Consider the following 24,738-nt stretch of genomic DNA (forward strand, 5'->3'; position numbering starts at 1 on the left):
ATATATATATAAGAAATTGTCATGCTCCAGGTAGGATTTGAGCAATGCACACACTAGGAAGAGAACAGGCAGCCTATAGGACATGGACAAGTTCTTATTTTCATATTTTCTTCCTTATTTTCTTCCATTTTCAGGAAGGTTTGGCTATGATTCGTACTAGGGAAGTTTTCTGATCAAAAAGACTTTGTTGTTGTTTCAGGCAGAAATCATAAACTGAACCTGTGTGCCTCTTTGACTTTCTATTACCTGTGTTATTCCTCTCACGAGGGAAAAAAGACAAGCAAACAAAAGCAAACAGAAACAGAAATTTACTATTCTTGTCCTTAGGCTACTGAGGTTTCTAGATGTATTCCTCAATTCTAGGGTGAGGAGAGAATCCAAGGCCTTTTCTTTCTTTTCCTTTATTTGTCTTTAATTTATTTGACCTCCTTGGTTTAACCCAGGACAAGGATGTCCTGAAATATCCACATCCTATCTCAGAAAGAGATGAAGCTGTAAGAAGAAAAACAAAGCTGTAAGAAGAAAAGCTGTAAGAAGAAAAACAAAGCTCTTTAAGAATCATCCTCAGGCGCCTGTGTGCCTCAGTCAGTTGAGCATCTGACTTTGGCTCAGGTCATGATCTCACAGGCCGTGAGTTCGAGGCCTGCATCCTGCCCTGTGCTGACAGCTCAGAGCCTGGAGCCTGCTTCAGATTCTGTGTCTCCCTCTCTCTGCCCCTCGCCTAGTAATTTTCTGTCTCTCTGTCTCAAAAATAAATAATCATTTAAAAAAATTTAAGAATCATCCTCACCAATACCCAGTAGAAGTTGAAGAAACTCATTAAAGACTTCAAGAGGGAAGAAACAGAAAACTTGGAGAAGAATCCTCAGAAAACTCTAAAATGCTCATAAGAGTAAAAGACCACATCCACATCCTCATATTGTATCAAGGGACTGATTCCTGTGTTATAAATTAATTATAATGCTATCTTATTGAAAACAATTACAGAGATCTGAGTGTGTCAAGGATTATCTGTTTGGAAAGGTGCCTTTACAAGAAACAATTAAAATATAAAAGGTGATAACCATGAAATCTGATAAGTGAATTAAAACAGTGTGTTTGAATACAGCATGTTGACTCTTTGAGCCACAGGGTGAATACCTGAATATCTGTAAATAAAAATGATGCTAATTTTTCCACAAGTTTTTAGTGCTTAAATTCAAAATATAATAACCAATTACAGTCTTTTGTAATACAGATCTATTAATGAGAATGAATTGTTAGAGGGGGGAGAGGATAAAATTTCCCAAAATTGAGCTCCCCCTTCATCAAAATCGATAGCAAATTTTCACCTGTTAATGCTGATTCTGTAATGAGATCTTATGTATTTCACCTTTCAAAATGTCTTTTTACACAGATAGATACTACCCAATGCTAATATTAATTCACGAGCCTATAAAACACAAGCATATAAAATAGTTTGATGTGATTTAATTCAAACTACATTAGTTGTCATCAAAATGACTTTACAAAATATAAGGTTTTCATATAAGCACTGCTTTGCCTTGTAATGTTCGGTTGAATTCTTGAGGAAACGTTATCAAGTCTGAAGGAAGAGCTAATTTCCAAAACTATTCAGTGTCCAATAAGAGTGGTTGAAGGTGATTCTTCTCATTCAGAAAACCTTTAATCTTAGCCTTTAGCTCAAAAAAATTGCAAGAAAACTTTACCACTAACAGGTCATCAAACCAATGTGTGGTAGAGCAAGTCGGAATATTCAGCTTCTGTTTTGACAAAAATTCAGGGAACTGATGATGGTTAAGCCCACAACAGGAAGTGAAAATTCATCACTGACACTACTAGTTCAATAACATATGAGAGATTCAAATATTTTCCACAAAGTACCTGTAGCTGTTCCAAGCAGGCGATTCATTGAGGCTAATTCTTCAGCCCCTTTAAACCTCACAATTACTCCATGAATAAACAACTGAACACCAACAGTGGCATCTGTAAACTCATTAAGCGCTGGGGAAACTGGGTGAAATAATTTGAATTCTTATATAACGGACTATCGGTGTGGCTTCCAATGTCCTCAACGTTTTGAGGAATTGTTCTTGCCAAAAGGCTAACAGTTTTAGATTTAGTTTTTCTGGACACACTTGTTCAGAGAGGATGCTATGGGATTTTAAGTCACTCGAATCGTTTCCATCTTCTCCTCTCATCAGCTCTTGATACTGGGGTCAAATGGTACACACTTTGGGCATCAGGATGTTAAGAGTGGAAAGAAGTAGGTCCACAAGAGTGTTTTGCTTGTGTGCACTTACCTTGGGTGCTATTTCCAGAGAAAGAGCTTCCTTATAGAATGTGCCCAACATGAATTCCTCTAACTTCCTCTCACTGTTGTCCAGCTGCCCCCAGCAATAAGTCACAGCCTTTGTGGGTTTATAGAAATGAACAGTCACAGCGGATGCATGGGGATTTAGCACTGCTAAACATAGCTGGAGTTCTACAGTTTCTCAGGCTGGCTTTGCAGTGCCTAAGTTGCAATGCCTGAGGGGTCTCAGGAAGCTGGGAGACACTGGACACAGGACCCTTTGACATGACCCCATCTGAGTTAAATTTTTCAAACCTATAACTCTATTTTCCCCTTAGCAGTTTTAAGCTACAAAAGAACAATTTAACTTTAGGTTAATAAGAAAAAAGTCACAGGCAAAGAATTATAACCTGCCCTGGGTCTAACTAAAGTTTAAGGGTCCAACCTGCCAAAGCCCAAATTCTAGAAAATACGAGTAGAATGAATATCTTTCTCCTTCATAGCAGATTAACAATGAGTTTTAAATCTTATTGCTGTCGTTGTGGAGTTTTCTTTTTTTCCTCCCTCTATATAGTTAAAATCAAGGAATTTAAATGCCTTTTAATTTGCAATAGGAAAATATTATTTGATAATGAAATGGAGTGATTTGTTGGTTTACTTTCATTTTAAGAAAGCTATTATGTGTTTCACTTTGTCGTAACTGGTAATAGTTATGGCTGAATGTAATACTGGGGATTTGGGCAATGTCATTTGATTCCATGTGAGTTTAGATTTCTGCATTAAATTTAATGTAAAGCTAAAGCTGTATATAAATATGATGTATAATTTCATATTTTTATGAAATTATAATTTTTATGAAAAATTTTTAACTTTAACCAAGTGATAGCATTTTTCTTTATGGCCCTTACCCATTTTTCTTTATGTCAGTTCTGCTCACCTTTCCTTCCAATGGAAACGATGAATTTAAGCCTTCTAAAAATAGTTGGGAAAAAAAGAAAAAATGCCTAGGCAAGTGAAACAGAATATAATGTATGATTAATTATGCAGGTTTCCTCAAGTCAGCCAGGAAATCCTAATAGAGACAGTTGGATATTCGTTCACACTTAACAAGCTTTCCCCTTCATCTTTACGGCAGTGTGCCATCACCAAGGACGATCTCCTTCTGCCTTATCAAGTCAACACACAACCAAACAGCATTTTAATGTCATGATGTGTAGGAAAAATGATGAACAAGTTTTGGTACAGTGACATGAAGCAGATCAGTTAAAAATCAGCAGGCTATTTGGAAACAAATTTCCCCCAGCATTCTCATGCTGTGGTTTCTGAGCCGGTGTCACTGTATGTTCTCTTGAATCCAATTTCTTTTGAAATGGCTTTCAGTTCTTTTTGTGTGTGCACTATTGATGTTAAGCATGAATGAATGCAAACACTTGCACCATCAAAAACAAATAGCATTTTACCACCCGGAATGCCCTGGCAGGAGTCCAAGAAAACAAGATTTAACTCCTCAGAATGGCAGTGGGTAGACAGAATTAATGGGTGGTCTTTCCAGGAAAATGTCTTATAAACTTCACTGAAATAGTCATCTGGTGCCTTGGTATCCACATTTGTCTACTTGCTGTCGGTATCTTAACTGTTATCTTACAACAGAAATTCAAGACATTGAATTTAAAAATTTAATTTGAAACTCAAAATTTGGCAAACCACTGTTTTTTAAAACTGCAGAAGTGTTGCTGATTATTTGCATTATTGACCTACTGACACTTTGCTTTTTAGTTGATACTACTTAGTGTGATTCCCAGACAACAAATGAAACTTGTTTTGCCCATACCATTCAAGGATTTGTAGTTATATTGGTAGAATCTTCCAAAAGTCAAACCAAGACAATGAATACATTAAAAATCTATTTTGTAAGGAGTAAAATCAGCAGTTATAAGGACACTACAACATCCTACACAGAAAATTCTTTACTTAAAATTGTTGCTTTTATAATGGCTTCTTTACTTTATGATCTGAGGGGGAAAATGAGATGTTCTGGGTTAGAATCTTAATGTATCTTGGTGGTCAGATATCTACTAGCCAACATTTTCCCACTTGCTGGATGATGTCATCTCTTTGTTTAAATCACACAATTGCAGCAATGCCCACATCAGACTAAGGCCATTCAGATCTATAGGAATAACACTACTCCAGAATAATTTTCCAGCTTGGAAACACAGCTTTGTTTTATCTGCACTTTCCCAACCATGAGTGAAATATTTATGAAAAAAGAAATTCTATAATCTTATTTCTTGTAAATAGGCTAAATCAATAAACTTTTGAAATTATTGATATTTTAGTCACTTTGTCCCACATAAAACTTTACAGAGCAATTTACTGTGAATTCCTCTTCTCCTGATGTCTTGGAAACTGGAAGTCCCTCCAGTGGTCACCTGTATTTTATACCCCTCAATCATTCCAGTAGAATGTATGTCTTATTCCAGATGATGTCTTCCAATCAGTTTCTGAATGAGAAGTGCTCTGTGGCCATTGGCTGAATGCCCTCAACTTGATAAGGGCAATAGGTTCTGGACATATATGCAAACTCACTCCTAGATACTGTAACCCCCTAAGTTACTCACAAGTGGTGTCATATCTGAAAAAAAGACTGAGAAAAATGGCAATCTAAAGAGTAGACTCAACCTCTTACCACCAACTTGCTCATTGATGGGCTCTTTGCAGAAACTCTGACCATCACTTGAGTCTCACTGACGCTGTCCTGAGCTTATTGACAGTATCTTACAGCTATGGTGTTACTTCGAGATAACAACAAAACCATTAAGTTCACCTGTTGCATTATACTTCTCCAATTCTATGGAAAAAAGTGATTTCTTGATCTTAAAACTTGAAGAAACAACAAACTAATAACCAACAAAAATATTGCACCTTACACTCTTATTAGATACAGAAATCCTGGAAGATGGATGTACTTTTTTCCCTAGCTAGCTATAAGCCTAAGGCAGGAGAAAATTCCTGAACATCAGAAAAATGAGGCTCTTTTTTCTTCAATACCTGAGCACTTTAATCCAACCCTCTCAAGAAGATGGGAAAAAACTCAAAGCAATTTGAACTGTTTAAGTATTTACATGGTAATTATCCCAGTGAGTGAGAGAAAGAGAAGAGGAAACCCTCTGTTCCTTGAGATCCTTGTACTGTGAACAATTTGCTAGCTGCCTTTGCATACATTATCCTGTCCAGACCTCTTAATTGTCATTAGAGGTTATCTCCAGGATTTCGAGAACTCCATTTCACAGAGGAGACCAGATTTACTGAATATTTGCATAATTTTTCCCAAGATGACACACTAGGTAACTTAGGGTACGTATGTTAGATCCCTTTGCCAGACTTTGAAGGAGGTTGTCTATCTATTTTATCTTTGCTGTAAAGCCTTGAAAAGTATCGGTAATTATGTGCTACAACTGAACATTAATTATCCAAAACTTTCTTATCCATTATCACCAGACTGTCTCCAATCCAGTGAGATTTGGAATTAAATCCTGATCCCAAAAGGCCCAAAATCTAATGTCCAGGCTTCCTCCATAAAGCCCCCATTATCCCTTATTATCTTCTAGGCTGGGTACCAGTGCCCACTCAAGAAGAACAATGAGAATGGGCACAGTTGTCTAAATGAAGCAATCATTTTCTCCATGTTGGTCTAGTCTACAGCACTGGATTTCTTACTGACTCACTCTGAGTTCTGAGGGATCACCTGGTGACTCCAAAACTACTACCTGCCTACCATAAACTCCTGTGCATAGCCTTGTAGTATCAGCTGTCTCTTCTGGGCACCAGAATCTTCTCCTGTGGCCAGGCTAGGAACCTCAGTCGGCATTCTTCCAGTCCTGATTCATTGTTTATCATTTCTGCAAATACATTTCTACAAATGAGAGGTTACAAAGGCCTGCAGACTTAGGCAGCTAGTGTAGATGAGTGAAGCTGGACAGACAATCCAAGGTGAAATGGAGCACCACTGTGGAGTCTAAGCGTCTGGCTGGGGAAGCCGCTACTATGTAATCATCTGAGGATGTGGGCCTGGTATTATCACCTGTACAGATTTTTACAAGAAGACAGAAATCCCAATATTGTATGTAATATTGGCAACTAATCCAATCGTGTTTCTAAATATTATGGAGATACACAATACAAATGAACACTGCCCACAGTCCTCCAGTTAATGACTTCTGCCTCAGGTAATTGCTCAGCCCTGGCTTAAAAAGCATAATTCTCACAGTCTTAAAAGTCTTACTTGCAACAAGGAGAGGTGAGCCAACAATATAAATTTATGTTTGAAAAATAATTATGGAGGAATTTGATTACCATATCAATGCATTACAAAAGTAATCCACTCTAAGTAGTACCTGGAGATAATTCTCCATGAGTCTCTCAAGTTACTACCTATCTTGTGAGCAGAGACACTGACAACCTTTGTTTCAGACAGTCTGTTCAGGAATGTTTATACTACAAACAGCCATGGAAGAGAAATATGGAGTCTCCCTGTAGAGCTATGGTAACTTCCCATTACAAAACATTCAGGTTTCCTAAACTCAGGGTTCCTCTCGAGTACTATAACTTTCTATCCTATTTGTGTCATTCTGTGAAATTTGTGGCTTTGGGGACCAGTGAAAATGCTAACACCGGGAGTCCTCTGTCTCTGACAACTGTCTTCTTCCAGCATTGATAAAAACAATTGCAAATAAGGTAAAGTCTCGGGTTTTTAAAGGTTCTTGATAACCGATATTAAGTTTTTCCTCCACTCTGAATTTTGACCATGGTATCTACTCTAAAATCAACAGCCTTATGTCTCTTTCCATACTCTTTACCACATTTCCCTGAATCAATATATCCTTATCTTGCTTTTGAAAGTACAACATTGCCTCTTCTCCATCAAAAGAGTCATGAGCTCCCATCATTTTTAACACCCAAATCTCTTCCTATCTCATTGTTTTTAACTATTTGAGGCTTCCGTCTTTGCCCTCAGACAATAGCTTGGTGCTTCGCAATAACATAACCTAACATTACAATAGTAATTAATTCCCAGTGTTAATTGAGAATTAAATAAATTTATATATTTAACGTGCTTAAAATAGTACATATGCATGTAGTACATAATGAGAAAGCAATAATATAACTGATTATTTATTCAATCGAATCTCTTTAATAAATTAGTTAAGGGCTCAACTTTAAACGCAGGTTGTGACTTATAGCCTAACTCTATTATTGGCAAGCTGAATGGTGGGTAATTTAGGGTTAGGTATGTGCTTGGTCTTTTCTCAATTCAAATTCTCAATAGTTTAGAAAGGTATCATTTTCATAAGCTTTTGAAAAAAACAATCTTCTACAAATGATATGAAGGACCAAATACTAATCCCTCTCAAGTCAAAGTATAAATGAACAAATATACTGTTAAAAAGAAACCACAGGGCCATAATGGAGTCATTTAAGTTAAGCCCCCAAGTCAGTAAACTAAGACTTAATACTTAACCTAACTGCAGTTTCAACTCTCCAGGAGTGTGTAACCTTTAACCAGTCAACATGGGGATTTCCTGGTCAGCATGAGGAAGTTTACTGATAGACCCCTTCCTTTCCACCTAGGAGGGCCAGGCCACATCGCCTAAAACAATGGATTCTTTGCTAACAATTCCCCCTCATTCCCCTGCCTTTTTACCTTTAAAAACCCTTTCTTTCCTGTTGCTCAGTGGAACTCTTTTCAGTTTGGATACTGCTTCATTCAGGAATTGTTTGATAAAGCCAATTCCATCTTCAAAATTTAGCCAGCTGAATTTTTGTTATTTAACAATACTATAAAGGCTTTTTTTAAAAAAATGCAAAACAACTTTCCCATAGGTGACCTGTACACTCAAGATGCCTACATACCATCACATAAATATTAGAAGTTTTCTTCACAGCCCTAATCAAAGTCAGTTCACCCAAATATTACTTCCATTGATGTTTCCACTGTGCTATGGCATTTTTCCTAATGGTCTCAAATAACATCCCTGCCTTTCTATTTTTCTAAGCCTGTGACAATTAAAATAAAAATTTCAAAAGGGTAAAAGGAAGGAGGAAAAACTACAAAAATCTGATTTGATTTTCCTACACTCCCCGCCCCCCATTTCCCAGCAGCTAATCCCCTCTCAAACAGTACAATAGAACAGCTAGACATAAAGAAAAGGAGATAAGACTGGCCAGCCAGTGCATTGTTCTTGCTAATCTGCACCATTTACATAAGGGTTAGAAGGCTTGTTTTATCATTTAAACAGGCTTAAAAGCCTCTTTGCAAATGAGATTTAGTTCCTACAAAAGAATGAATTCTAGCTATTTGGTGAGTTTCTGCTAGACCAGCACTGGGAGCTGACTTGGCAGTAACTTAAGCTACTTCTTTGGCCACATACAGTCTATGCAAAGATTGCTTCCAGCTGCCAAAACTGAAAAGTGTCAAGCTGATTAAATTCTTTCCAGGAGGTGAACAAGATGAGGAGCAGGTTAAGAGGCCAATAATATCAGATCTTAAAGGATACCTGGGCAAACTCGTTTTTACGCGGGTGCTTTAAAAGTGGCTTTGAACCCTTAAAGCCCTTAGAGTCTGCCTTTGAAAGGGAACAGAAGGGAAGGCAGCAAATGAAATTCAGAAGGCAGAAAGAGTTAAAATTTCTCAAACTGTGAAGTGAGGGCAAGCTAAACTCTTTGATTCATTGTTGGTCTGAGTGGCATTGAACACAAGGATACACTGCGCGACTGACTCCCTTGCCAATGTTAGCACAAAAGGTAATTTGAAGTAAATGATTTTCTTAACATAGAGGAGTACACCCTTTGCATCAAAATCTTAGATTTTAAAAATTAAGATCATATTTTTATATACCATACCTATTATTTGTTTTACCTGGCACACCTTGAACAGATGTTCAACGTGACCTTGGCCTGAGGTTCGGCAGGGTGAGTAGCACGACCTTGGTTAAATTTGCTCCCAGAAGGTACAAGGGTAGTTACTCCTTCCATTCTTAAATCATCGAGATCCTCTGTAACAACATAAGCAATTGCAGAGAAAAAATTAGCCCTAATGGAATTAATAAGAAAAGTCCATATTTTCAGGTATCTGCCAATAGTTAAGCAAAACATTATATTTCCACTTTACAAAAATATTACCTCATGCTTCAATTATTTTTCAAATCATTTCTAGATGTCGTTGGAGACAAATTACATGAGAAGATTTACAGAAGAAAAATGGTAAGAGACTGAGTCTGTTTTGGACAGTGGGCAGACCATCTATGCCTACAGAACATGGGTCTATCACCTTTCTGTAACTGGTCAAAGAAACCAACCTAAAATCTCTATAGCAATTAGCCTCACATGGTCAGGACTCAGTCAATGACTGCCAGTTTCTCAATTATTGCCTTTGCTTCCAACTCAGAGCCAACCAAAGACAAGACTATATGTCTTCCAAATTAATTATATAAGTTCATTTGCTTCTAATTAACTTGCCTTCACAACTTTCCTATCCAACAGCTTCCAATAAGAGCATGTCTGAAGGCTTCTCTGTTTTCACTCTTAACCTTTCCTTTTTGTTTTCACATGGGGAGGACAATATACCTGAATAGTCATGCCCAAGGTTCACCAAAGCCCGTGCCTACTTTTCCCAGGTTCTCAATCAAGACTAAAAGATCTAAGTTTCCCTGGTAATTCAGTCTTGATGGAATATGTACATGATCCCCTGCTTTATTCATAGCACAAGGACTCCTGTAAAAAGGATTCTATTTATTTGTTCTCAGTCTTAGCAAAAGACGGACATAAAGTTTCAAAAGATAAATTATAATTTTGCCAAAACATAATCCATCATTTGAGGTTATAACCTATATAAGTAGGCAAATCACTCTCTCCTGATAAGGCTATAGGACTATCTGAACATCTGACACCCCTCCCAAAACAATCAAGAGTATTTTGGGTTTAAATGGATATTGTAAACAAGTGTCAAATTTTCCTGAGATTGTGACAACTTTCAGTTTAAGTCATAAACAGGCTTTCCATTATCTGAAGAATGCTTGTCACAGGAGTCTATTTGTCTCCTTCCTCAGGCAATCCCAACTAACATTTTTTCATCTACTTGCACATGAGCAATTTGGCAAGCCCACAGAGTTTTAACTCAATTTCATGGGAGTCATGAAAACTCATCACTTTGACCTGGTTGAAAAGGCGTATTCCCCTTGTTTTAGAGCAATAACCACCACTTCAAAATTTGGTGCTTTTGTGAAGTAGTTATATAGACTTCTCTCTTGATCTTATGGTTCCTCATACAACACAGACATTACTACTGTCTGAAAACACAGCACCTTTCAGCTATAGCTAATTAGCCTCCATGAGATTTTGTTCGTGTCTCTTCCTCACAGTACTGTTCACCACTGAGACATGACTGATCTGCCCTCTCCTGCCCCTACCAGAAGAAGAGAACTTCACAATTTTCTTAGCTCAGGGAACTTACTATATTCCATTCAGTCTTTTTGAGGACTCCCATTGAAAAGTCTGGCCTAATATTATTTGTTGATAGATCATACCTCAAAACTTCAAACTGGAGTAGAAAATGTCTTACCAATTTAAGCTTGCCTTTGGAATACAATCCTCTACGCGAAGTAAAATCAGCCCAGATGGCAGAATTATTGCACTTACTTGAGCTTGTCAACTAGACAAAGACCACAGAGTATATATATACATGAATATACGAATTTGGGATGCTTTGAAAACAAAGGGGTCAACTCTGTTGGAACTCCCATCAAAAATGGACAAGATGTTTACACGCATTCCTTCTTCAAAAAGAGGTAACAATTATAAAAGTTGGAGTTCATGAAAACAGAAATAATATGGGAGCTAAAGGAAATAATCTCTAGCAGATCATTTTGCCAAACAAGTGGCCTTAACAAAGATTTTGACACTATTAAACTCAAAGGATAAATCCTTAAAGGAATTCAAAGAGACCATTGTAAAATGTCAACATTTAGCCCTTCATTTTGAAAAAAATAAAAGGGAAAAATGTGGTTCTAGCTTCACTAGATAATCTCTGGTGTCCTCAAGACAGCTGCTTGGTGGCACTAGGTGGTTTCAAATGGATATTAGCTAAATTTCTCCATGAAACTACTCATCATGGGACAGATAAATTGGTTATTATCTTAAATTAACATGGCTGGGCTAACTTTAAAAAGATAGCTGAAGTAATATTTAAGTCATGTGGACTTATCACCAGCATAATTCTAGAAAAGCTGTAAATGTGAGTCATGGCCAGAAACTAAAGCTTCCAGGGCCCTTCTGATGGATTTTAAATAGCTTTCACTTTCTATGAGATTTCAATATGATTTAGCTATTGTATGCCTGTATAATTTCAGGATGGGTTGAAACATTGTTTTGTCAAAAAGCTATGATCTTTACAGTTGCTAAAAATGTGCTCAACTTTGTGTTTCCAGCCTTGGGAATATAAATTTTTATCAAGTGACCCAGGCACACTTTTCACAAGAAATACGATAAAAGAACTCTGTAAGGTATTACCCCTTACTCAGAAACCATGTCGCTCTTACCATCTATATACTTCTGAAAAGGTAAAAAGAATAATGATACCCTTGAAATAAAACTAACAAAACTTTCAGAAACCCTTGACCTCTTTTGGTCAAGGGTACTCCTACCCACCCTTGATGCAGTACGGTCTGCTCCGTCAGGGACATATTGTTTGTTTCCCTATGAACTGGTAACTGGAAGGCCCATGTGTTTAAAGATTTTACGTATGATACTATCCTCATGCACACAGACACCACAAAATATTACAGGTTAAGGGTGCATTCAAACAGTCTTCTTAAATAGCCTCTTCATGATTTTCAACTATGAGGCTTTATCTATCAGAAGATGTATCAGGGGAAAAACTGCTCTTCAACCTAATTGGAAGGGATTCTATAAGATACTGTTAACAACAGATACAGAAGTAAAACTCTCTGGAGTAAATACTTGGATTCACATTTCACAACTAAAGAAGTAATCCAGAATCAACAAAAGTGGAAGCCTGACCTAGTAGGGGACCTCAACTGAAGATTCTCAGAGATTCTCTAGAAGCAGTTGATCTTCATAGTAGAAGATGATCCAAGACCCAATTTTTAGAATAATCCAGATAGTGGACAGTTTCTGTACAAGATTCTGGATAAAAACCTCTGCCTAATTCCTATTTTGTTTTTTATCTGCTTACTTATAATCATTTCTCATTTTCTAGAGACCCTGGATGTTGCCTATCCATAATGACCCTTTTTCTTTTATTCTCCTTTTACTAAACTTAGATCAAAGTATAATTATTGTAACACCAATCTTTGATTATCCTAAACAATAGCCTTCAAGCTCACTGGTTGCTAGATACACTATTTCTCACTAGACCCTAATGATGAAAATCTAGGGCAAATTCCAATCTAGGGGAAATGAGATCAAAGGGAATTATAACCAATGGTGTCTTCACTTGCACCTACGGGGACAGATGACCTTAAATAGATCCATTTGTGACTCCGCTAGTATCCTTTTCTCACAGAAAAAGAGAGGGACCTTCCTAAGATGATGGGCCAATTATTCGCCACCTGGACCAATAGAAATGCAAATATGTAATCCAGCTAATAGAAGGTCTGGATTCCAACCTCAAGTCATGAACAGTTTCTTTTTTCCTGGATATCCATGTGTTCCTAACAGATACTACTTCCTTTGCAGCCAGGATAGCTAGCCTTGCTTGCCTTATACTACTATCTCACACACTTTAAGAATAGTATTACAAACTTTATCTGTACATAGACACTCTAATTCTATAAATCATCAAATATGAAAATTACAATTGAGATATAAGCTCCAAAATGAGGCTACCCTTGATTATTCAGACACATTACCTGGAGGTGTTACCAATTCAGTACTCCTACAAATAAGCAAAGCAGTGTTTCGAATAGTAAAAACCATACAAACAAAAGACTGTAAGACCTGTCATTTTAACTCTGGCATAAGTTATAAAATTATACCACTCATAACCTAGATGGATTATAGATCAGTCTCAATTCCTTGGCAAGGGTAATAATAGACAATTTAGATTTCCTGCTCACTAGTCATGACAGTATCTCTGCCATTCATTGCTAACATTTCGTGCTATACTTGGCTCAATGGAACAGATAAGTTAGAAAAAGCTACCTATCATTTTAAGGAAAAAAAGCTTTTTGGTTCTCTGAGATTGATCTTTATGACCTAGAGAATTATTCTCTTGGCCTTGTTCGGACATTCAGGCTGTTGTTTTTGAAGTATCTCAAATGAACTTTTAATTATTCTTGTTTATGTCACAGGGGTCATGATACCAGCCCATTTAATTATACCATCTTAATACTTAATGCAAGTTTCAAATGCTTCTACACAGCCACTTTCTTATCAGATGGTCACCATGAGGACACAACTTCAAAAAGATTAAGAAGCCCTTGGGATGCAACCGATTATGGAGACAAGTGAAAAATCATCAAGCAGTGAAGATCTGGATCTCTAGTCATCTTCTGGCCAACTTTTTGCATGGACAGTATGACTAAAGGAGGGGACTTAGAGATTGAACATACAAACAGAGGGAGGAAAGATCATCTAGGACATTAGAACACTTCCCACACCTCTGTTGGAACAACCCTGTGAAGCCTTAGCAGAAATTAGCCCCAAACATTCAGGACTTGGTTAATAAAGGCCGGCTTCCCTCCTTTTGTGCCCATTTCCAACTCAGAACCAACCAGAGAAAGTCAAATGTGCTACCCAAACCAAGTGCAAAGGCCATCTGCTTCTAGTTAGCTTGCTTCCAGGTTCCTCATGCCAACAGCTTCCAATCACAGCATAGCTCAAGCCTTCTCTCCACCTCATCCCCCTCCCCCGACAAACAGTAGAATCTCCATGCCAGAATTCTCTTTCTACTTGCAAATTCAAGAAATGTATTTCACAAGGTGTTTTGAAGTTAGCCTAGGCACCCCATCCCCATCTGAGTATGACCTTTTTTTTTTTTTTCTTTCTAGCTCAGAATAACTATCACACAGAGGCAGAAAAAGAGAACCCTAGAGTGAGAAGCCTGCTGGAATTCACTTGTTAGTTCGTTGGAGCCTTCGGGGTGCTGCAAGCTAAGACTATCTCAGCCAGCTGCATTGGCTGTGGACTGTCCAATGCAGCTGTGATGATGTAGTGCAGTTGGCTCTTAAAGTCTTGGGAGAAGGCTTACTCTGAGAAATACTGATCCTTTTATTCCTTACCAATATTAGTTCTGCCAAAGACGATCAATAAGCTCCTAAAAACTATAGAGTACTTACCAAAGCTCTAAAGGGTGATGCAACTATAAAGAATCCTGCATCCTGTTTAGTCATGGAAGGCTAGTAATAATCTATGTTTAGTTTGCAAAGGAAAAAAAATACAAATCTAGGTATCCAGAATTCCATTTCCTTAACAGCCTTATTACAGGGAGCAGGTGTCTAGGATTAAATCATCAAAGAAAAAAACAGAAATGCCTAAACTTTGAAAATTTGGAAAGTTTACACAAATTGAAAGAGAAGGAGAAAAACAAATTAAAGAATTTGAGTAAGATCCTGTCCAAGGCATTTTCAGTATTGCATAAGTCAAGGCAAGAAATGTTGAGAACTTCTAAAGATAGAAAACTTAGGTTCTGTGAACATCGATGGTATCAGTGTTTCCTTTTCTTCCTTCCCTCCTTCCTCTCTCCCTCCCTCACTACTCCTTTCCTCCCTCCTTCTCTTTTTTTCCTTCCTTCCTTCCTTCCTTCCTTCCTTCCTTCCTTCCTCCCTTCTTCTCTTCCCTTTTTTGGGCTTTTTTTTCTAAATAAAATGTTCTCCAAGATATTCCTCCACAGTATGCAGCCAAGTGCTGTAACTATGGTAGACAGGTAGATATACCATATATCATCTTTGGTAGTAAGTAGATACAAATTCAGTCTATTAAGGAAAGACTCTAACCAACTAAAATTTTCTGTAAAGCAATCTGAAATACATTTTCACCAGAGAATCTCAAAATTCTTAAGATAATAGTGGTAGAGTAAGATTATGTAAAAATAATCTGGTGGGAATTTTTAAAAATATTCTTGCTCTTTTTTGATACTTTGAAGTCTAACTGTCTAGTGGATATTAGTGTCTACTTAAGAAGGTAGGTAACTATAATACGATGTAATTAGTCTTATCCCAGAGACAAAACAGATATAAATGTTTTAAATGTTATGGAAAACAAATAAGAAAGCAACAAACCGAGGCTTTTTAAAAACAACAACAACAACAACAACAACAACAAAACCTGCCAGATATTATCTATTAATGCTTGGCACTATTCTATTTTAATGAGGTAGAATATTTTCAGTTTCTAACTGAAATCTAAATGATAAAGTAATTATTAGAATGATGAATACACTGGGGTGCCTGGGTGGCCTAGTGTGTTTAAGCATCCAGCTTTGGCTCAAGTCATGATCTCATGGTTCATGGGTTAGAGCCTCGTGTCAAGCCTCACATCAGGCACTGTGCTGATGGCTCAGAGCCTGGAGCCTGCTTCAGACTCTGTGTCTCCCTCTCCCTTTGTCCCTCCCTGCTCATGCTCTGTCTCTCTCCCTCAAAAATAAACATAAAAAAAATTATAAAATTTAGGAAAGCTGAATACATTAAGTAAGAAGTGAGTAAAAGTATATAAGCCAGACCAGGTAGGAACTGACTTTTTGGAGGGATGGAAGAACATGAAAATGCACATAGACTTGAAAGTATATAGTATTTGGGGGGATTTTATGCAGCTATTCGACTATAACCTGAGATGTATAGGGATATTAGGATATAATACTGCAAAAGAGCCTAGTCTCAGATAATGAAGGGAGATAAAATTATCAAATCTGTGTCTTAAAAAGATAACTGTAAGTGTATTTATTAAAAAAACCAATTTTCTAGAGTTATATACAATGTTTAGAAATTTTCTTTTTGAACACAGACAATGCTATGATCTCTATAATATAGAGATATTATCTCAATAAAATATTCTTCATTGAAATGAATATATTCAATTACATTTAGTAAATGAGCTCATAAATATATTACTCATCACTATAAATGCATTTCTCATTAATAAGTTCTTACATAAGAACATACAATTGTACATTCAACTAAATATCAAGAATATATTTGATATAGTTAATATAATCAATTTATTATAGAACTATACCATCTAATTTAATAGTGACTAGCCACATGTTGCTACAGAACACTCAGAATGGCTAGTTTGAATTGTGATATGCCGTTATGAGTAAACACAGGATTTAGAAGACTTAGGAAGAACATAATACAAAATATCTAATTTATAACTTTTATAGTGACTATGTGTTGAAATAATAACAGTTTGGATATGCTGCATTAAATGAACTTTATTATTATTTTCTTTTTAAGTAGGCTCCATGCCTAGCATGGAGCCCAATGTGGGGCTTGAACTCACAAACCTGAGATCAAGACCTGAGCTGAGATCAAGAGTCAGACACTTAACAGACTGAGCCACCTAGGCATCCCTAAATAAACTTTATTACAATTAATTTTACCTATTTCTTTTTCCTTTTTTAATGTAATTACTGGAAACTTCAAAATTACATAAGTTGCTCCAATTTGTGGCTCATATTGTATTTCTATTGGACAGTGCTGTTCTAGGACATATATTTCATGAATATATTAATTAAAATTATATTTTTAAATAAACTAAACTATGCTATATCCTATAGCTTTAGAGTAACTTAATATGCCTTGAATTGATGCAAATAAGAATATAGTCATGAAATACATGTGAGAATATTCCTGAGAACAATATAATCATTTTCATTGACTCTATTCAAAAGATTATTTACTTTCATTACTTGCTATCCTGCTATCTGGCTTTATTTTTTTCCCCTTAGCCCTTATCACTCACTACCTGAAAAAATATATATATATATATATATATATATACATATATATATATATGTATATATATATATATATATATATATACCTGAATACACACACACACACACACACACACACACACATATACACAAACAGACAACATACATTTGTGTTACACATGCCTACAGCCATTTGGAAAAGTAAAAACTGGAAGCGAGGAGATGAGGGAGGAAGGAGTCTATATCAGTAGTGCATATATAAGCTTCTGGCAGCCTGGAGTAAGGAAGGCACAATAAAAAGAGAAATGTGTTAGGAGGTAATTTCCGAGGAAGACTCTGTAGGTTTAGTGAACGATTGAATGTGAAATCCTGGCAGGTTTCTCCACATTACATTTTTGGGGAATATAGGAAGAGATAATGTCTTTGGTTTGGCACGTGCTGAGATGGATCTGTCTTCAGGATATCCATAGGGATGTTTGATAGACAGAGGGACAAGTCTAGGGCTGGAAGTGGGGGTGGAGTGAAGTTACAGACCATATGGCTGAGAAAAACTGATAAAATTATCAGCCCCGCAGTTAAAACTAAGCAGTGACACTTCTTATGTTAACTTTCTCTATAAGTGACATGATACATTATATTCATATTATATTTAAAAGAAGAGAGTAAAAAAAATTTTTTTTCCCACAGGGGGAAGCATGAAGCAGTAACATATTTTTAAAGGTAGCCTATAAAATAGTGATGCATCCTTTGACTCACAGGGACACTAGTGAGAAAAATGAACTAATTTATGACTAAAGACTTTGAGCACTTTATCTTTATACAATCTAAATAACCAAGAATTAATCAAGCAAAGAATTGTTTTGATTTAATTTAAGGAAATAACAGCTGCCTAGATGAAATAATCTCAGGACTTTCATTTCGTTCAAGTGTAATCCATGAAATAATTTACAGCTGCTTGAACTAGACAATGTGGGATCTGAGCGAATTTTCACATCTGTTTCTAGGAACTTTATAACAAAAATTAAAAGCTTTCCAAACATAAGTCCCTTCACAGTGATTCAGCAAAGGGTTACCCAAGAATTATATGGCATTGCAATTGGTTTGTTGATTTACGTTGATAGTGCTGATTTGGTCAAATATTTTAAGCAGATGTTATATATTCTGAGTGAATTATTAAAAATAAAACAAATGTTAAGAAAATATATAAGAAATTAGACAAGTTTAAGTAAAATATTTATGAAAACTTTTTTCTTATGCAAGACAGCTATATTTCCTTATAAGGGGGAAAGAAACAATGGAGAGCAAAACATAATTCACTTTGCTGGGATAAATTCTGGTTAAAAGGTGGAGGGAAAATGTTAAGGCCATGATTCTATTGATTCTCTGTTTCTATGATAGGAAAAAAAATTAAAAAAGGATAAAATAGGCAGAGAGGGAAAGGATTAGGACCTGACATCCTTGGTGGGGAAAGACATATTTTGGAACAATGCTGGGGGTGTCTGACCACAGCAAACCCCCTCAGGCGACTCTCCCTCAAGTTTCCTTCAGCAATTTGATGAAAGACCTGACCAAAAATAAGTAGACCATAAAACCTATGACCCACAAGGAACTGGTATGGCCATAGACCACCCCTCATACAATGGAAATGAGTCAATCAGGAGTGGACAACAGAGCACCTAGAGTTATCCAGCCAATCAGGATAAAACCTGAGAAGGAACTGGGGAGAAGGGAAGGGGTGGGGCAACCAGAACCTTAAAAAACAAGCACCTTTGCCTATTGTTGGCAAGCATTCACTTTTGAATGTCTCCTCTCTGTAAAGAGAGCTTTCCTACTATTCTTCCTTCCTAATCTTATATTCTAATAAACTTTTGCCTGCCGCTCATTTTGTGTCCACCTCTTCATTCTTCGAAGTGGCGAGACAACGAATCTCAGGTATTGTGGTAAAAAATCCTCCCACATTTCAGTCATGCCTGAAATAGGAGTTCAGCATTCTTTCTCCATATATCAGAAGAGCACAACTTAACCAAATTTGTAAATAGTTAAGAACAAAGTGATTGATATCAGAAATTATAGGCTATAATTTTTTTGAATGACCTTAGTTAAAAAAAAATTTAAGTTAGGGGTGCCTGGGTGGTTCAGTTGGTTAAGGATCTGACTTCAGCTCAGGTCATGATCTCAAGGTTCAGGAGTTCGAGCCCCACCTTGGGCTCTTTGCTGTCAGCAGAGTCCACTTCAGATCCTATGTCCTCCTCTCTCTTTGGCCCTCCCTGCTCACTCACTAGCTCTCTCAAAAATAATCATTAAAAAAAATTTTTTTTTTTTTAATTTTAAGTTAGAATTGCATCGGGGAAAAAATGTCTTGTGGAATTTAAATGCTGTGCTGGTTTCCCTCTTTAGTAACATGAAAGAGCAGTTTACAGAGTATTTACTTTCCTTGACCACATGAGATGAATAAACAAAGAAAGTGATTAGACCAGTAAGTTAGGGAAACTGTTTACAGAAATTTAAGTTTACATGTATTCTGTATCTTCTACTATTAAATGAAAGGAGCGAGAAACTTCCTGAGATATCTTTGTTAGCTACCAGTTCCTGTTTAATTTCTTTGACCTTCAAGAGCCAAACACATCATGACCACAAACATTTGTAAAAATTTATAGGCTAGAATTTGTTCACTTAGATTGCAAATGAATCACAAGTCTTGTGCTAATTGAACCAATCATGATGTAAATTGTGAAGGCTTTACTGTTAGTCAGAAAAATTAAGACATCTGGGAATGGTTTTCTCTTTCCAGTCTGCAAGAAAATACTACTGCTTCTAGCAAATTCAAATCCAGACACTACTCGCAAAGACTGGTTTCTGCATCAGAGCGTATCTATTTTTCTTAATTTTCACCCACCACATATTTAAGAGATTATATTGTATAAACAAAAAAAATTTTTTTTTACTTTTTCCTGAAACTTCTGTCACCTTCTGAATTGCTGTGATGACACATTGTGTATAACACAGAACGAGGGACCATATCTGAAGGGCAGCATCAGGGACTGGATTTGAGGGATAGTAGGGGGAAGCTCGAGAAGGGAGATCAAAAAAGAGCTCAGAAGTAGAGGAATAAAACTGGAAAACATTAAGTGAGGCAAACCGGGCAAAGTGTTTAGAGTGCAGAGTCGAGCATGGCAAATAATGGCATCCAGGTAGTCACAGAGAAAGGTTGATTAATCTAAAAGACTGGAATTTAGTAAATGATTAATTTTCATAAGGTGATGAGTAAAAAGGTGTAGTTTTTTCAAATATAAAAATCACTGCAAAATCTTGCCTTTTCATTTCTCAAACGTTACGGACTGATGAGCCACCATTAGGCAAACATTGTTTCAGCCTCTACGGGTGATACAACATATATACATCTATTCTTTTTGTTTTTAAACTGTTAACCCTATTTAAAATAATTTTTGCATTCCTACAGGCTCTATGTTAAATAAATAAGGTATTAATTTGTTGATTGCTAGTGAACATTGACCATCAACCTAACATATATAGCCTGCACCATATTTGATATTTTGATTTTTGCCAGACCACAGTATTAGTTGGGATCACTTTGAAGAGTGTTTCTGCACGGAGATTACATAATTTGTTAACTCAAAATAAGCCTTTTGGAGAGAATATGATAAATGTATACACTAATTGCTACAGTCCCAAGACCAGCAGTTAAATTTTCTGTATCTATTCTCTAAACTTATCTTTAGTAGAATTGACTCTACCTGAAGTCAGTTTATTTTATATACATGATGCAAATACAGGAAGGTAAATTAATGTGATATTTGTGATTAAACTCAGGATTTATTGTTAGTTTACTTTTTTCTTGGGTTTCAAGTGTAATATGTCTTTGGTGGTTGACATCTTCCATCACTACCCTTCTTTCCTCTTTCTTTTCTTGTATTCCATCCTTATTTTTGCTTAAGTCTTCAGCTTTGATAGTATTCTTCTTACCAGATACTAGACATTGTAGATTTCTTTTGCTCCAATAGTCCTCCATTTTAATTCCTTTGTACTTTGCTTTACTCCTTCTCTCAACTTTGTGCTATTGATATTGAGATTTTCATCTCATCATGTGATATTCTCAGGCAAATTTTAACCCACTACATGCACATTTAAAAAGTTTTTTAAAAGTTAGACAAAAACATATTTCATTATGCTTGTCACATTTGTTGGAATTCTAAATCCAATATGGCTAATTCAAAAATAGCATTAAGTATCATAGCTACCCCTCTTCCTATTCCCTCCAAACTCCCTTTATTTCTGTTTTCTGCTCAGCCCTTTGGAATACATTTTAAAAGAATCAAATTTTTGGAAAATAAAAAAAGAAGACCATGGCTGGCCATATACTAAAATTGTTACTGATGTATTTTGGCTGTGGTTGCCAACTCATTCTCCCTTGTGGTGTGCCACAGGCAAGAAGCAAGCACAGGACATACCTTTCCCATCACTGAGATGGGAGCCACATGCCACAAGACGTTGCCATCCTGTCTGACACACTGTATGTTCTCTTTCCATTCCATGTTGCTTTCTTGGAATTCACATGCTGTTCTCATCCTTTACACTTCAAGCCACAAAACACTGCAACCCCAAATGAAATTTTACAAGACCATTTTCAACTCTGTTCTGTTTTCTTGGATAGTGGCCTCTATGGAACTATTCTTTAATAACATGTCATACAGCATGATATCACCTAAGAACCCATCTCACACCCTAATTATAGAAACATTTTGAGTTTACTAAAAATGGATATTTAAAGATAAGAAAAAAATATAAAAATCAAAAAATGTACAAAATGGCTATACAACATACTCCTTCTGAAGCATCCTTAGCCTCTTTCTGTGCCTCAAACAATCCAATAATGTCAATGTTTTCAGGTCTCTGCACTTACTGTGCTCCCTACCTAGGGTGCCCTTTCCCCAGATATGACCATACAGGGCTTCTCTCCCTTCATTCAAATCTCTGCTCAAATATTGACCTCCAAGAGGGGATTTCCTTTACTATTCTATCTAAGAGAGCATCATTTATCATATTTATCCTTTTTATCTTTCTTTATCCCCAGAACATTTGTGACATTCTGTAATTACTTTTTATGCTTATCGGTTCATCATTTGATTCTCCACTAATAAATTTCCAGGAGGGTAGAGAGTGTCTTACATTTCCTATACAGTCCCTGGAACATAATTGATGTTCTATGCATATATTTTGAGTGAATGAGTGGATGAATCATCCCAACACCATGATATACATGCCATTGTTATTCCATTTCATTGACAAGGTATATTGTAGATAAGGTCCCTCAGAAAATGTGAAGCATTTCCCCAAGGCATATAGTATTAATTGGAAGAGACAGCAATTGAAGATTGATTGGTTTGACTTCAGAGGTGAGGATCAGCTTTTATATATACACATAAACACCTACAACAAATGATTTCTCAAATTAGTGCTCATATAAGTTATTAACAGTATTATTTGCCTTCCATGTTTCAGTATACTTGTATCACACTAACTCCATATATAATACACTCTCCAATGTCAAACATTTAGAGGAAAACTATCATTTGTTCAGTGTCTGTTATGTTTTAATGGCTCTTTTAGGTGCTTTCAGATGTTACACCTTATTTTGCCCCACATAACAACCCTCCAACATAATGGTCTCAACCATGGGTAATTTATTCTTCCCCCTCCACCACAAGGAGACATAAGACAATGTCTGGAGACATTTTGTTGTTGTTGTTGTCATAGGTGAGGGAAGGGGGTGGTGGATATTACTGGGATCTAGTGGGTATAGGCCAGCCTCTTACAACAAAGAATGTTAATAACATCCAAAATGTCTATAGTGCTGAGGTTGAGAACCCCTGCTCTAAGGTTTGTTTTATCCCCCATTTACCTGCATTACAGGAAGGTACCTTACATGAATAAAATGGATAGGTATAAAAAAACAGACTATTGGCAGGAGATTAAGCAGTTTTGGGAGTTTAAAGTATAGGCCAAACAATAGTGTTTGGCCAAATACGTTTAATCTATGGATTCTGACATTTGAGTTAGACTCTAGTTTGATCAGGTCACACGATTAATATGTTGTGCAGCCTGGATTTGAACAGAACACTAAGGTGATGTTTTCCCAACCATAGCACAATACTCTATTCATACCACATTACTGATTAACTCTGTTACACAAAGATGGCTTAGTCTGCTGGTGCTACACTGCTTTTACCTTAACGCCAATGAAACCAACAACATATTCACCATACACCCTCACTCCAAATGATATCTATCTAATGGATATTTTCCCTGAAAATTTCATAGAACTATGGAAGAGAGAGTCTCTTGACTATTTATTTTGACTAAATTGAACTTTGAACAGCAAAACTTCCCCTAAACCGTCTTTAAACATCTTGGGGCTTTTACCAATTTTTGTTCCCAGAGGCTCTTTCATATTTTGCATCCCATCTTTTTTTATTTTCCCTCCTTTCTTAACTACAGCCTCATCCACAGTCCTTCTGGTGTACAACTGAACTCACTCTCAGTTTGCATCCCCACTCAACGCCATGATGAATAAAACAAAGATTTCACCTTGAGATTTGTTCTTATAAAACAAGTTTCTGCCATGACCATTTACTACAAGGTCTTTTAGTATAATGAAAGTCCCAAGCTTATAGCTGCACCATTCATCACCCTACAAGTCTGCCATATGAATAATGCAAAAAGCACATATGTTCTGGCCCCTTCTAGACTCACAACACTGATTTCTTTGCCCTTCAACAGCACTATACATGAGAAAGAAAACAAGAGGAGTTACATAAAGATTAATATGCTGAACACATCTGTGTCACGATGACTCTAAGATGATCCATAATTCCTGCTTTCCAGTATTTATGCCCTTGTATAATCCTCTCCCATGAAAGTGTGGTTGAGCATAGCAACTTATCTTCTAAATAGCAGAATGAAGCCAAGTTGCTTGTGTGATTAGGTTTTTTAAAAATGTGACTTTAATCTTGCTAGCACATGTTTTCTATTGTTTTGTTTGTTTGTTTGTTTGTTTGTTTTTGGCTTGCACACTTTGACAAAACAAGTTGCCATGTTTTGGAGGCCCACATGACAAGGAACACAGGGTGGCTTCTGCCAACATCCAGGTAGGAACTGAGGACCTCAGTCCAATAACCCTTAAGGAACTGAATTCTACCAACAATGCTTTGAGCTTGAAGGGAGATCATTCCCCAACTGAGCATCAGAAGACACTCCAGGAGTCCTGATTGACATCTTGATTGCAACCTTGTAAGAAATCCTAAAGTGGAAGACATAACTGAGCTGTGCCTACATACCTGACCCAAAGAAATTGTGAGATAATAAATGTGTATTTTGTTAAGATGTTTAAGTATATGGTAATCTGTTGCAAAGCCATAGATAACAAATACTACATTCAAGCTATTTTTCTTTTCTCCAAATTATTTAGAATAAA

General features: G+C 36.5%; 1 protein-coding gene across 1 annotated transcript in view; it reads right to left on the minus strand.

Annotated features, from left to right (window-relative positions):
• Nucleotides 1-9,345, minus strand: part of LOC125924636 (uncharacterized protein C8orf34-like) — a 93,955-nt gene extending 84,610 nt beyond the window's left edge. Inside the window, exon 1 of the mRNA XM_049633304.1 lies at nucleotides 9,213-9,345. Within this exon, the coding sequence (XP_049489261.1) occupies nucleotides 9,213-9,328 (116 nt within the window). The 5' untranslated portion in view covers nucleotides 9,329-9,345. The remainder of the gene's footprint in view (nucleotides 1-9,212) is intronic.
• Nucleotides 9,346-24,738: the final 15,393 nt, after the last annotated feature.

The sequence above is a fragment of the Panthera uncia genome, chromosome F2 (genome assembly GCF_023721935.1).
Source record: "Panthera uncia isolate 11264 chromosome F2, Puncia_PCG_1.0, whole genome shotgun sequence".
In the NCBI taxonomy this organism is placed as follows: Eukaryota; Metazoa; Chordata; class Mammalia; order Carnivora; family Felidae; genus Panthera; species Panthera uncia.